The sequence below is a fragment of the Lepidochelys kempii genome, chromosome 1, assembly GCF_965140285.1.
Source record: "Lepidochelys kempii isolate rLepKem1 chromosome 1, rLepKem1.hap1, whole genome shotgun sequence".
Classification (NCBI taxonomy): Eukaryota; Metazoa; Chordata; order Testudines; family Cheloniidae; genus Lepidochelys; species Lepidochelys kempii.
The window spans coordinates 45,687,806-45,702,037 of NC_136380.1; the positions used below are offsets into that span (position 1 = coordinate 45,687,806).

Genomic DNA, 14,232 nt, shown 5'->3' on the forward strand with positions numbered 1-14,232 from the left:
CTTCCAACATTGACAGTGCCTATCTTGTGACAGATCCAACAGTCCAGCCCCTAGTTTTGACATTCCATGCCATTTTTGGGTAAAGCTCAAACACTTATAGAATGATCAGATGTGCTGACCATGACTATAAGTGGCCTGACCTTAAGAGCCTCTCCATGCCAACTGGCAGAGACCCACTATTTTGTAACTCCTATCAGACCTGACAAACTCACTCCACCTAACATATTGCTATCATTTATCTGTAAAGAGTACTGTGTGAAGTATCAAATGAAAGCTGAAAACTGGTGACACATCTGTCATTAATATCATTGCATGATGTATGTACACATGGCGTGTAAAGAGTTGTACGTGTGCCAGAAATATGTTCCTAAAATGTGTTTTGAGGGCAGAGTTGATAAACAAATTTCTCTTAGACAAAGGAATGTTGATTTACCTATTTACATGTGTGTCTAATGTAAATTGAATGTGGTGATGCCAGAGACATTGGGCAGTTCCTTTACATCAGAGGTTAACGTCTGTTATCAGGAGGATAAGTCGTCAGCACACCAGAAGATACATCACAGGTCATCCTGACTCTTGAGACAATGAACTTTGGGAAATGTAAGGAGAAGCAAAAGGGCATTTTGTTTTCATCACTGGGGGAGGAGAGGAGGAAAGAAGTCAGTGTTCTTTACATTCTATGAACGGTGGATCCCCAACTACATAGGGTTGGTGATGTTAAAACTGGCTGTAGGTGAGAAAACTGCCTTGGACAAGGATTGTAAGCTGTTAAGTTTTAGTCACTAGAAAGCGTGATTATATTATGGTTTATTTGTAACCATTTTCTGTTATCTCTGCTTAGAATCACTTTAATCTGTTTTTTACTAATAAAACTTACTCTTGTTTTACTATAAATTCATCTCAGTGCTGTTAAGTGAGGTGTGGATCCTCAGCTAAGCCAACAGGCTGGTATATATTCCTTCTCTTTAGAAACACGGGCATCCAGTGGCTGGATGCTGCACAGAGATGCTTCTGGACAGTTAGGGAACTAAAGTACATCAAGGGTTAACCTGCAGAGAAAAGTTAGGACTGATAGAGTGAGAAGGAGTTTGTTTGGCTGGCTAACAGGCTGGGGTGGCAGAGAGCACCAAAAATGTGTACACAGAGTGTAGTACCAAAAATGTATCTTTTGCTAAAGCAGAAGGGTGACAGTGAGTTACAGTTCCGGATGCCCTAAAAAAAGTGTCAAAATGGAGCCTTTGTAACTCCCCCATGTTGTTGCTGTGGCCAGTTAGAAGATGTAGGCCACATATTAGTAGGCTGCATGCATCAGCAAGGGCTGCCCGGTTCCATCATGGTCTGGCATAATGCCCTCCCATCAACTATTGAATGGTTAAGACATTTAAATTAATGCACCTGACTTGATCATCTATCCAGATGCAATGTTTAAGTTATATATTTTACAGTCATCATCCTAATATCTTATTTTAAGTAGGGACCTATTTTAGACTTGAGCTGATCCTCTAGACCAGAGCTGGAATAGTATCCTGTGGAGAAACAGCACTTGATAGTATCCTGTGGAGAAACATCTCTCTATATTCAAGACTTGGCTATCTAAATAAATGAGGAAAAATGGGCCAATTCTGACAATGGAATTCTGCTATACTGATTTTAGCACTGTTAAGCAAATTTGGCCAATTAAAAACTGATCAAGCTCACCTGGGAAGATATACTTAATTATAGAACATAAATGTGCATGTTGAATGATAGCAATGTTTTAAATCTAAATCTGAAATAGGTTAGATTTAATAGTTTACTATTAGAAGAAAAGGATTAACAACGAAAACAAAAAAGGTGGATTTACATATAACTATCTATAGTCAAGCCCGTCTAAACTTTTAATCCTTGTTTTTAAAACATTATCTAAATTCTCTAGCTGATTATGGAGGGCACAATTCAAAAATCCAAATGCAGATTTTTCATGCAACAGTTTGCTCAGTACTCTCACTGACCAAGAACTCATTCAGTGATTGCTCATTTAAAAAAAAAATTTCATCACTCACTAATATTTAGTGGAACATACAGATAGTCACATTTAAAGCTTACAGAAATAAACCAATTAGTCTAATACACTTACCATCTGCATGAATCTTGAAACTAACAGAGTAAAAAAAATTAAAATAATTTGAACTGCATATTTAAATTACAAAGAAAAATGGATTCCTGAAAGTATTAAATAAGAATTTCTTCTATAAAACAAATACAAACTTACAGTTTCACAAGTAAGACATCTGGTTTCATTAGTTAATGTTCCCTGAAAGATCTCATGAACCCAGGTCGGGTCTGGGGTGCTGTTATTGTTTTCGTTGTCAATACTGCCATTAGGTAGACGGCCATTTTGTTTTTCCTGTTTTCTCTCTTCTTGTAAAATATCAGCAATTGTGTTTAAAAGATAGTTTAAGAACTCATGCGCATCCTGCTGCATGTAGTTGTCAAAGAGCTCTAAAACATGAAGATAAAATAAAATAACCAACTCATTAAAATTTAGAATAAAAAGTCCAATGAATGTAAAACTTTCAAAATATAAGTCAAAAATATGGCATCAGCGGAACTTATTTCATAGACATATGCAATCAATTTTAACCTTAAAAAAAAAACAGTGAAAGCAATCAAATTAAAAAACTTTGGCAGAACAAGGTACTGTATATATATTTGGATAAATAATACAGATAAGAAGGGATTCTAAGATGAATTTTATGATGTAAACATGTATGGAAAAGAGAAAAGTGTACTTATGGAAAAGGTATTAAGTCCAATACAATGCCTTGAAATATAGGAAAATATTGATTAGGATGCTTTCTCAAAATTTCCACCTCCCACCCATATGTACTTGTTACAAACACAAATAAAGTAAAATTACATTAAATGATTGCAGAGCACAATCTAAAGAAGAGGACACCATATAACAGTGGCTCTCAAACTTTTTTACTGTTGACCCTTTTCACATAGCAAGTCTCTGAGTGCGATCCCCCCTTATAAATTAAAAACCATTTTTATACAGTAACTCCTCACTTAACGTTGTAGTTAACTTAACATTATGTTCCTGAAAAATGCAACTTTAAGTGAAACGACGTTAAACAAATCCAATTTTCCCATAAGATTTAATGTAAATGCAGGGGGTTAGGTTCCAAGGAAATTTTGGGGGGCAGACAAAAGGCATTATATATATATTGTACAGTACTGTACTGTACTGTGGTTGGGAAGTGCCCCTGGCTTACCCTATACAGGCACTGCGCTTCCTCACTCCTCCTCCTCCCTCCCAGAAAGTCCTAAGCACTGCCAAACAGCTGTCTGGCGGTGGGGGAAGAGCTGGGAGGGAGCGGGAGGAGGTGGAGAAAAGGAACTTGCTCAATGCTCCCTTGTAAAGTTGCTGCTCTTCCAAAAAATCTTACATGCAGTGTACAGAGCAGGCAGCCAAACAACATTATAAGGGAGCATTGCACAACTTTAAACGAGCACATTTCCTAATTGAGCAGCGACATAACTTTGAAACAACATTAAGCGGGAGGACATTGAGTCAGGAGTCACTGTACATTTAACACCATTATAAATGCTGGAGGCAAAGCAGGGTTTGGGGTGGAGGTTGACAGCTCGCGACCCCCCCAGGTAATAACCTCAGGACCCCCTGAGGGGTCCCGACCCCCAGTTTGAGAACCCCTGCCAAATAATATAGTTCAATACCACCATTTACATTCAAACATGTCCTAAGACGTCAGGCAAAAGTTGACATTGGTCTATGTCAAGAATCATGCATGACTGTAAGTACTTCTATAACATTACCCATAAAACCTATATTCCACAAACTTTACGTCTGGGGATGAGAAAGTGCAGTGGTATATAAGAACAGTCTTTTTATCCCATGTGCTTCGAAACTACTTACAGAGTGAACAGGCTCAAAAGAAAGCCTTAAACAACAGGCTTATGCATAGGTTGGTTCAGTCAAAGCAGACACACAGCTTTGAACAGAGAAACATTTCCTGATTCTACCTTCATCAGAGGAAGAATATGACCACTATGGCCTCAAAGGCCAAATCTACAAAAGTGCAAGGTTTTTGTTTTTAATTACTATCACAAGTGCGACTCCATAAATGCTAGCAATAATGAAAACATTATAATAAACAAGGCCCCTACAGATGTCAGTATTTTTAATGAATATCATCTAACTATTAAAAATATAAAACTATTTTAAAAATGGTGGTAGCCGCAGGTCCCTTGTCTACATATGGCTAAAAGGACTTAGCCCAAGACTCAAAGTGGACAGGAGCAGTGACAGCCAACCACCAAATTTGTTCTCCCTTTTTGAGCAGTAGTTGACTCAAAGGAATTGCACATTCACCTTAATTACCAAATCAAAAATATTCTATGCCTACATAACTAATCATGCAATTCCTCCAATGGGGCTCTATATATTGGTTACATAGCAGAAATTGTGTTTCTACCTAACAAATTACAAGTTGCAACTTGTTCTTAGTCCAAGAATATAGAGCAAATGTTAGCCCATAAGTGAAGGAATGGTACCATAAATAGAAAGACGAACAAAAATGTGTCATCAGTTTAATATGGTGCTACTACAATCAAGTCTACATCTGAGGAGAGTATATTTGAAGATACATGGAAATTTGGCTAGCCTATTTTAGGGAGTCTGAAAAGAAAAAAAACAACAACAACATTTGGAATAGGGAAAAATTGCTAGTTTGATTCTAGATCACTAAGAGGGTCTAAAGTAAAAAGTGTCACAGATCATCTACAAACCAAGCAGCTTCCAGGACAAGACACAACTATACTTTTCAGAGTTGAAAATAAACTAGATCCCAGATCAAACCAGCCCAAATGTCTCTATTTAATTGAATATTTTAATGAGGTGGCATAACAAGTATTTCAAGTCCCCTGAAGGTAAAAGGCTTGTCTCAGAGGTTCTTAGCAGTATTGCATCCAGATTCCAGTGTAGTTAATGTCCAGTCAACAGTCTGATATTAAGCACAGTGGATCTAATCCCACAGATGATCTTGCCATTATTTAATGCAAGGATTAGGAGTGATCGAAACAAAAGGAAATAGAACACTTCCACTTGGTTAATGAGAAACTGCAAACTTGAAGCATGTCAGGTTTTAAACTCTTATTACCATATACTGTACAGTATGTATTTTAATGTAATAGAGTCTAGAAATGATATAGAGGTAAGAGATTCTGAGCACAGAAAGAGTCTTGATATGACAGCTGTGAGGATATAAAACTCCTCATGAGTGATTGGTCTTACTTAATGAGAATAGAATCCAGACTGGGTTTTTCTTTGTGTTTATCCTCTTTCCTGTATTGTATATCAATACAAACATAAATCTACTATTCCTAGGAGACATATTTTTATAAAGAATTCTCCATTGTAGCTATCAAGAAAGTTATTCATGGATGTACTTTTTAAAAAAGTTAATTCATCAGAGTAGTTAATACTTCAGTGCACATAATCAGCCACCTGGCAATTCAGCAATTGTCTCCTATAAGTCTATACCAGGGATGGCCAAACTTACTGAATCTCTGAGCTGCATACAACAATCTTCAGAAGTTTGAGAACCGGGACGTGCCTGCCGGGGCTTCAGCAGGCGCTGGGCTGAAGCCCCGAGCCCCAGCAGGCACCTCCCATGGAATATAGAGTCTTTTTTACTTCTAAATCCCCATTTGAATAAATCCCAAAGTCAGCAGTGATTAAAGTTGATGTGTTTGATGAGTGAGATGATGGTGTTTTATGATATGTACATTTAAAATACCATTATAGTTATCACCTTTGATGGCAGTCTCAGCAGAATTGCCAAGAGCTAAATGGCATGGAGATTGAACTATTCTCTCACCTCTAAAAACAGTCACCCTTCTTCAGATTTAAGACTCACTGGTGTGAGAAAGCTTGCACAACACTACTACCTATGCTATAAACTGCTCTATTGATAAACAGATCATCTTCCAAGTCTGAAAAATCTAGCATCTTTCATGAGCAGTAAATTCACTCAAGGCTTGAAATAAATTGTTATGCTATCCTAGAGTAGTTTGTCTTTATTATGCATCTTCATAATATTTGAATACATTTTAATTTTAAACGTTTAATTTGAAAACATTTGGAAATATGATCCAGGATGGATTATACAGGTATGAAAATTTCTACTATATGAAAGTGTTGCCATATTTAACTTGTGTAAACCAAGCACGGAAGTTTTTATTGAAAGACAACCTGTAATTAATTTAAATAAAATGTACAATTTACAAGCATTATTTTATATTTCCTCCAAATCAAGTAGCAGATCTATTAAAGGATTTAATTATATTTTACTACACAGAATTATTTCATGAACCGTCCTAATCAACAAGCATTACAAATACCAAATAGGAAGTGTTAAATATATGAAATTAGGCGTGTCCATGGCACTAGGATAATTACTGGAAGGGTTACTAATTTTTAAAGAAGAGTATATTAATCCTGAATAGAAATGTTAAGTCCTAAGTGTTATATAAACATGAACTGAACTAAATTTAAGCTATAATTTTCCAGTCAAAGCCTTAACATGGAAAGACAGACCTTCAGGGCTCACTTCACACTTTAATTATTTCATTTAATTAGTAATATTCTTACTAATAAGCACTAACATTCTGGAACAACAGAAAGTTTCAGATTATTTGATTTTAACATATGAACTGAGACAAAAGAATGGCCATTCTGGGTCCAACCAAAGGTCCATCTAGCCCAGTATCCTGTCTTCCGACAGTGACCAACACCAGATGCTTCAGAGGGAATGAACAAAACAGGTAATCATCAAGTGATCCATCCTGTCACCCATTCCCAGCTTCTGGCAAAAGAAAAGGAGTACTTGTGGCACCTTAGAGACTAACCAATTTATTTGAGCATGAGCTTTCGTGAGCTACAGCTCACTTCATCGGATGCATACCGTGGAAACTGCAGAAGACATTATATACACACAGAGACCATGAAACAATACCTCCTCCCACCCCACTGTCCTGCTGGTAATAGCTTATCTAAAGTGATCATCAGGTTGGGCCATTTCCAGCACAAATCCAGGTTTTCTCACCCTCCGCCTCCCCTCCCCCCACACAAACTCACTCTCCTGCTGGTAACAGCCCATCCAAAGTGACAACTCTCTTCACAATGTGTATGATAATCAAGGTGGGCCATTTCCTGCACAAATCAAGGTTCTCTCACTCCCTCACCCCCCTCCAAAAACCACACACACAAAAACTCACTCTCCTGCTGGTAATAGCTTATCCAAAGTGACCACTCTCCCTACAATGTGCATGATAATCAAGGTGGGCCATTTCCAGCACAAATCCAGGCTCTCTCACCCCCCCCCCCCCCCGGAAACACACACACACACACAAACACAAACAGGAGAGTGAGTTTGTGTGTGTGTGTTTCCGGGGGGGGGGGGGGTGACAGAGCCTGGATTTGTGCTGGACATGGCCCACCTTGATTACCATGCATTGTAGACATGTAGGGAGAGTGGTCACTTTGGATGAGCTATTACCAGCATGAGAGTGAGTTTGTGTGTGTGTGGTTTCTGGAGGGGGGTGAGAGAACCTGGATTTGTGCAGGAAATGGCCCACCTTGATTATCATACACATTGTGAAGAGAGTGGTCACTTTGGATGGGCTATTACCAGCAGGAGAGTGAGTTTGTGTGTGTGTGGGGGGGGGGGGGGCGGCGGAGGGTGAGAAAACCTGGATTTGTGCTGGAAATGGCCCAACTTGATGATCACTTTAGATAAGCTATTACCAGCAGGACAGTGGGGTGGGAGGAGGTATTGTTTCATGGTCTCTGTGTGTATATAATGTCTTCTGCAGTTTCCACGGTATGCATCCGATGAAGTGAGCTGTAGCTCACGAAAGCTCATGCTCAAATAAATTGGTTAGTCTCTAAGGTGCTCCTTTTCTTTTTGCGAATACAGACTAACACGGCTGTTACTCTGAAACCTGGCAAAAGAAACTGTGCCTCTGCCCAGTTTCGAAGCAGGGCCCTTTTGTGTGTTAGCCAAACATGATAACCACTATACTACAGAAACAAACACAGATGTGAGACAAATAGCAAGAACAAAAGCTTTAAAACAGCGATTTTTGACAAAAATCTACAAATTCCACACTGCCTCCCATATTTGCTAAGCACTGCCTGGGCTCAGTTCTGTATGAGACGGGGGAAGGGGGTGGGGGGGGAAGACATTGCCTCAAGAAGGCCAAAGTATTTCTCAAATGTGGCCACCGGGGCTTTTCTTGTGGCCAGGCTTCTGGGCAGTGATGGGGGAAGGGGCAAAGCAGCGGCCCCTCCTCTGGGGCTGCCAGGAGGGGTTGGGCCCTGACCCTCTCAGGATCCACAACTGCCGGAGGAGCAGACAGAGGTTGTGAGTTCTCCGCCTTCCTGGGGGTGGTGGGGCTCAGGCTTCCAGCTTTAGCCCTGGATTGGTGTGGGCAGGCTCCAAACCCTGATCACAGGGCTTCGGGCTCACCACTCCCCCGGCGCACCCCCTGGCTTGAAGGGTTTCTATCATGTACAGGATTTCAATGGTTCTCAGCACGACCACTATAAAAATTGTTCCAGAGCCCCTGCCCACTGCCTCCCTTCCCACCTCACCATCCAAGGTTTAATTTGTCCCCTGGCTTGACAGGGCTGAGTAAGTCTGCTGTGAAAAGCAATATTTGTATGTTTGTTAATATCACTTTTCACTGCCTCCCAGCTAGCTAACCAGGCTGCTGCTGTGAAAAGTGATATCAACAAGCATACGAATATCTCTTTTCACAGAAGCAGATTTATAAGCTATCAAATCTAAAAAACAAGAACAACCAAAACAGCAAAACAACAACATGCAAAACACCTTATTTGTGTTTCTATTCTGTTTAGGTCCAGTAAAGAATAGACACAACTGTACATTATTTTTAGTATTGAGTCTGCAAAAAACCAAACCTACATAAATTACCGTATATACTCGCTCATTAGCCCATTTGTTTATAAGCCGACCCCCCAAGATGGAGACGTAAAAATAGTAAAAACTGTATGACCCTTTCATAAGCCGACCCTATATTTCAGGGGTTGGCAAACTTTGGCTCCTGGCCCGTCAGGGTAAGCTACTGGCGGGTCGAGACGTTTTGTTTACCTGGAGCATTCACAGGCACAGAGCTCCTCAGCTCCCAGTGGCCGCGGTTTGCCATTCCCAGCCAATGGGAGCTGCAGAAAGTGGTGCCACTTCCCAAAAATATTCGGCTTATGAACGAGTATATACGGTACTGTGATTTGGACATGTATATGTGCATATTTATTTGTTTTTCCTAAAGTTAATTAAGTATTTTAGGGAAAAAATGTCATAGCGGCCACCAGCAAGAGTTGGTGGCCGCACTCTGAGGCCACCAAAAAATGTGTTGTGAGAACTTATTCAGCATGTGTGTCGTCTTTTCTGTCTTTTACAGCATCAAGCGTTCCTGTTGTACTTAGCAAATATATTTTACGTATAAAAAAAATGTCAACCTTTCAATTTCAGTATTAAATCACAATTGATGTAATTAGTATACACAGAATAAAAGAAAAATTAAGAAGGTACCATTTTCTTTCCGTAATCTTGTTATAAACTTCTTCGGAGGTATTACTCCAACTTTTTTCTTCTGTGTAGCTATGCTGTGGAAGAGATCAGCTAAGCATGTAAGAAGGGTCTCTTTTTTTCGGGGTTGACTCTTGTATGCTAGGACTTTTTCTCGAAATGGTCGACAAAAATAAAGTGCCTGAAGAACTGAATTGCAGTAGCATGTGTTCCCAAACTATAAAATAAGAAAAAAAAATATTACCTTGTATTGTATTTCTACAGTGATGCAAGGTTAAAAAAAAACAAAACTAAATATAAACGCACAAGCAAGGGCAAATTTTCTGGAAGGCATTTCTTGTTGATTTTCAGACAGTAAAGAATCTCAGGTGGCAACATAAATAATGGGGAGCACTCCAGATATTTTTAACTGATACTAGATTGTGTTTTCCTGTTTGTAATAACTGGGGTATGTATGTGTTATCAATGCTTTACAGTGCTGTAGAACTGTAAAAGTATTCAGTAAGTGCTCAGTATTTACCTAGTGCCAAAAATGTATACAACACAGTATAAAGAGTAAACTGAAAAAATGAGATTCTCTGCCACATATATCAGTCAAAACACCACTCAGTACAATGAAGAACAGAGTGTAATGTCGTGTTTATAGCTGAAATTCTTCATGGTAAAGGTAGGTGGGTCTTCGAGAAAAATGCATGGTCCTGGGCAAGTCTCCCCATCTGTAAAAAGGGAACATCATATATCTGCCACACATAGATTCTGTGAAATGCAGTCAATATTTGTACAGCATTTTAAAAATGCAAAATGCTATTTTCATCATATAAATTGTAGAATCATAGAAATGTAGGGCTGGGAAGGGTCCTCAAGTTCATCCTCCTGAGCTGAAGCAGGACCATGAATACCTAAGCCCTGGTCTACACTAGGAGTTGAGGTCGAATTTAGCAGCGTTAAATCGATTTAACCCTGCACCCGTCCACATGACGAAGCCCTTTTTTTCGACTTAAAGGGCTCTTAAAATAGATTTCCTTACTCCACCCCCGACAAGGGGATTAGCGCTGAAATCGGCCCTGCCAGGTTGAATTTGGGGTACTGTGTACGCAATTAAACGGTATTGGGGTCCAGGAGCTATCCCAGAGTGCTCCTTTGTGACCGCTCTGGACAGCACTCTCAACTCAGATGTACTGGCCAGGTAGACAGGAAAAGGCCCGCCAACTTTCGAATTTCAATTTCCTGTTTGGCCAGCGTGGCAAGCTCCAGGTGAGTGCAGAGCTCATCAGCAGAGGTGACCATGATGGAGTCCCAGAATCGCAGAAGAGCTCCAGCATGGACCGAACGGGAGGTACGGGATCTGATCGCTGTATGGGGAGAGGAATCCGTGCTATCAGAACTCCGTTCCAGTTTTCGAAATGCCAAAACCTTTGTCAAAATCTCCCAGGGCATGAAGGACAGAGGCCATAACAGGGACCCGAAGCAGTGCCGCGTGAAACTGAAGGAGCTGAGGCAAGCCTACCAGAAAACCAGAGAGGTGAACGGCCGCTCCGGGTCAGAGCCCCAAACATGCCGCTTCTATGACGAGCTGCATGCCATTTTAGGGGGTTCGGCCACCACTACCCCAGCCATGTTCTTTGACTTCTTCAATGGAGATGGAGGCAACAGGGAAGCAGGTTTTGGGGACAAGGAAGAAGATGATGATGAAGAAGTTGTAGACAGCTCACAGCAAGCAAGCGGAGAAACTGGTTATCCCGAAAGCCAGGAACTGTTTATCACCCTGGACCTGGAGCCAGTACCCCCCCGAACCCACCCAAGGCTACCTCCCGGACCCGCCAGGCAGACAAGGGACCTCCGGTGAGTGTACCTTTTAAAATATTATACATGGTTTAAAAGCAAGCATGTTTAATGATTAATTTGCCCCGGCATTTGCGGCTCTCCTGGATGTACTCCCACAGCCTTTGCTAAAGGTTTCTGGGGAGGGCAGCCTTATTCCATCCACCATGGTAGGACACTTTACCACACCAGGAGAGTAGCACGTACTCTGGAATCATTGTAGAACAAAGCATTGCAGTGTATGGTTGTTGGCATTTAAACAACATCCGTTCTTTATCTCTCTGTGTTATCCTCAGGAGAGTGATATCATTCATGGTCACCTGGTTGAAATAGGGTGCTTTTCTTAAGGGGACGTTCCTGCTCGGCTGTTTGCCTGTGGCTGAACAGAAATGTTCCCCGCTCTTAGCCACGGGGAGGGGGGGTGGGGCTAGCCACGTGGTGTGGGGAGGCAAAATGTGACCTTGGAACGAAAGCACATGTGCTATGTATGTAATGTTAACAGCAAGGTTTACCGTGAAAGAGTGTACCCACTGTTCTAGAAAATGTGTCTTTTTAAATACCACTGTCCCTTTTTTTTCTCCACCAGCTGCATGTGTTTCAAGGATCGCAGGATCTTCCCCTTCCCAGAGGTTAGTGAAGATTAGAAGGCAAAAAAAAAGCACTCGTGATGAAATGTTCTCTGAGCTCATGCTGTCCTCCCACACTGACAGAGCACAGACGAATGCGTGGAGGCAGACAACGTCAGAGTGCAGGAAAGCACAAAATGACCGGGAGGAGAAGTGGCGGGCTGAAGAGAGAGCTGAAGCTGAAAGGTGGCAGCAGTGTGATGAGAGGAGGCAGGATTCAATGCTGAGGCTGCTGGAGGATCAAACTAATATGCTCCAGTGTATGGTTGAGCTGCAGGAAAGGCAGCTGGAGCACAGACTGCCGCTACAGCCCCTGTGTAATCAACCGCCCTCCTCCCCAAATTCCATAGCCTCCTCACCCCAATGCCCAAGAACGCAGTGGGGGGGACTCCGGCCACCCATCACTCCACCCCAGAGGATTGCCCAAGCAACAGAAGGCTGGCATTCAATAAGTTTTAAACTTTTAAAGTGCTGTGTGGCCTTGTCCTTCCCTCCTCCACCACCCTTCCTGGCGCTCCTCTCCTCCACCACCCCTCCTGGGCTACCTTGGTAGTTATCCCCCTATTTGTGTGATGAATTAATAAAGAATGCATATATGTGAAGCAACAATGACTTTATTGCCTCTGCAAGCAGTGATCAAAGGGACGAGGGGAGGGTGGTTAGCTTACAGGGAAGTAGAGTGAACCAAGGGGCGGGGGGTTTCATCAAGGAGAAACAAACAGAACTTTCACACTGTAGCATGGCCAGTCATGAAACTGGTTTTCAAAGCTTCTCGGATACGCACCACGCCCTCCTGTGCTCTTCTAACCGCCCTGGTGTCTGGCTGCATGTGATCAGCGGCCAGGCGATTTGCCTCAATCTCCCACCCCACCATAAACGTCTCCCCCTTACTCTCACAGATATTGTGGTGCACACAGCAAGCAGTAATAACAGTGGGAATATTGGTTTCGCTGAGGTCTAAGCGAGTCAGTAAACTGCGCCAGCGCGCCTTTAAACGTCCAAATGCGCATTCTACCACCATTCTGCACTTGCTCAGCCTGTAGTTGAACAGCTCCTGACTACTGTCCAGGCTGCCTGTGTACGGCTTCATGAGCCATGGCATTAAGGGGTAGGCTGGGTCCCCAAGGATACATATAGGCATTTCAACATCCCCAACGGTTATTTTCTGGTCTGGGAATAAAGTCCCTTCCTGCAGCTTTTGAAACAGACCAGAGTTCCTGAAGATGCGAGCGTCATGTACCTTTCCCGGCCATCCCACGTTGATGTTGGTGAAACGTCCCTTGTGATCCACCAGAGCTTGCAGCACTATTGAAAAGTACCCCTTGCGGTTTATGTACTTGGCAGCTTGGTGCTCCGGTGCCAAGATAGGGATATGGGTTCCGTCTATGGCCCCATCACAGTTAGGGAATCCCATTGCAGCAAAGCCATCCACTATGACCTGCACATTTCCCAGAGTCACTACCCTAGATATCGGCAGATCTTTGATTGCGTGGGCTACTTGCATCACAGCAGCCCCAACAGTAGATTTGCCCATTCCAAATTGATTCCCGACTGACCGGTAGCTGTCTGGCGTTGCAAGCTTCCACAGGGCTATTGCCACTCGCTTCTCAACTGTGAGGGCTGCTCTCATCTTGGTATTCATGTGCTTCAGGGCAGGGGAAAACAAGTCACAAAGTTCCATGGGAGTATCCTTACGCATACGAAAGTTTCGCAGCCACTGGGAATCGTCCCAGACCTGCAACACTGTGCGATTCCACCAGCCTGTGCTTGCTTCCCGGGTCCAGAATCGGCGTTCCACCGCATGAACCTGCCCCATTAGCACCATGATGCCTGCATTGCCAGGGCCCGTGCTTTGAGAGAAGTCTGTGTCCATGTTGTCATCACTCTCGTCACCGCGCTGCCATCGCCTACTCGTCCGGTTTCGCTTTGCCAGGTTCTGGTGCTGCATATACAGCTGGATAACGTGCGTGGTGTTTAATGTGTTCCTAATTGCCAAAGTGATCTGAGCGGGCTCCATGCTTGCTGTGGTATGGCGTCTGCACAGAAAAAAGGCACGGAACGATTGTCTGCCGTTGCTCTGATGGAGGGAGGGGCGACTGACGACATGGCTTACAGGGAATTAAAATCAACAAAGGGGGTGGCTTTACACCAAGGAGAAACAAAAACAG

At 42.4% G+C, this 14,232-nt stretch overlaps 1 protein-coding gene across 4 annotated transcripts in view; it reads right to left on the reverse strand.

The window, feature by feature from the left end:
• Positions 1-14,232, reverse strand: part of USP12 (ubiquitin specific peptidase 12) — a 75,364-nt gene that overhangs the window by 37,348 nt on the left and 23,784 nt on the right. For 3 of the 4 annotated variants that reach the window (XM_073340493.1, XM_073340500.1, XM_073340484.2), the window contains 2 exons: positions 9,621-9,834; positions 2,252-2,481 (listed from right to left, as the gene is read on the reverse strand). In XM_073340493.1, the coding sequence (XP_073196594.1) occupies positions 2,252-2,481; positions 9,621-9,834 (444 nt within the window). The remainder of the gene's footprint in view (positions 1-2,251; positions 2,482-9,620; positions 9,835-14,232) is intronic. The other variant, XM_073340508.1, reaches the window with a different exon arrangement.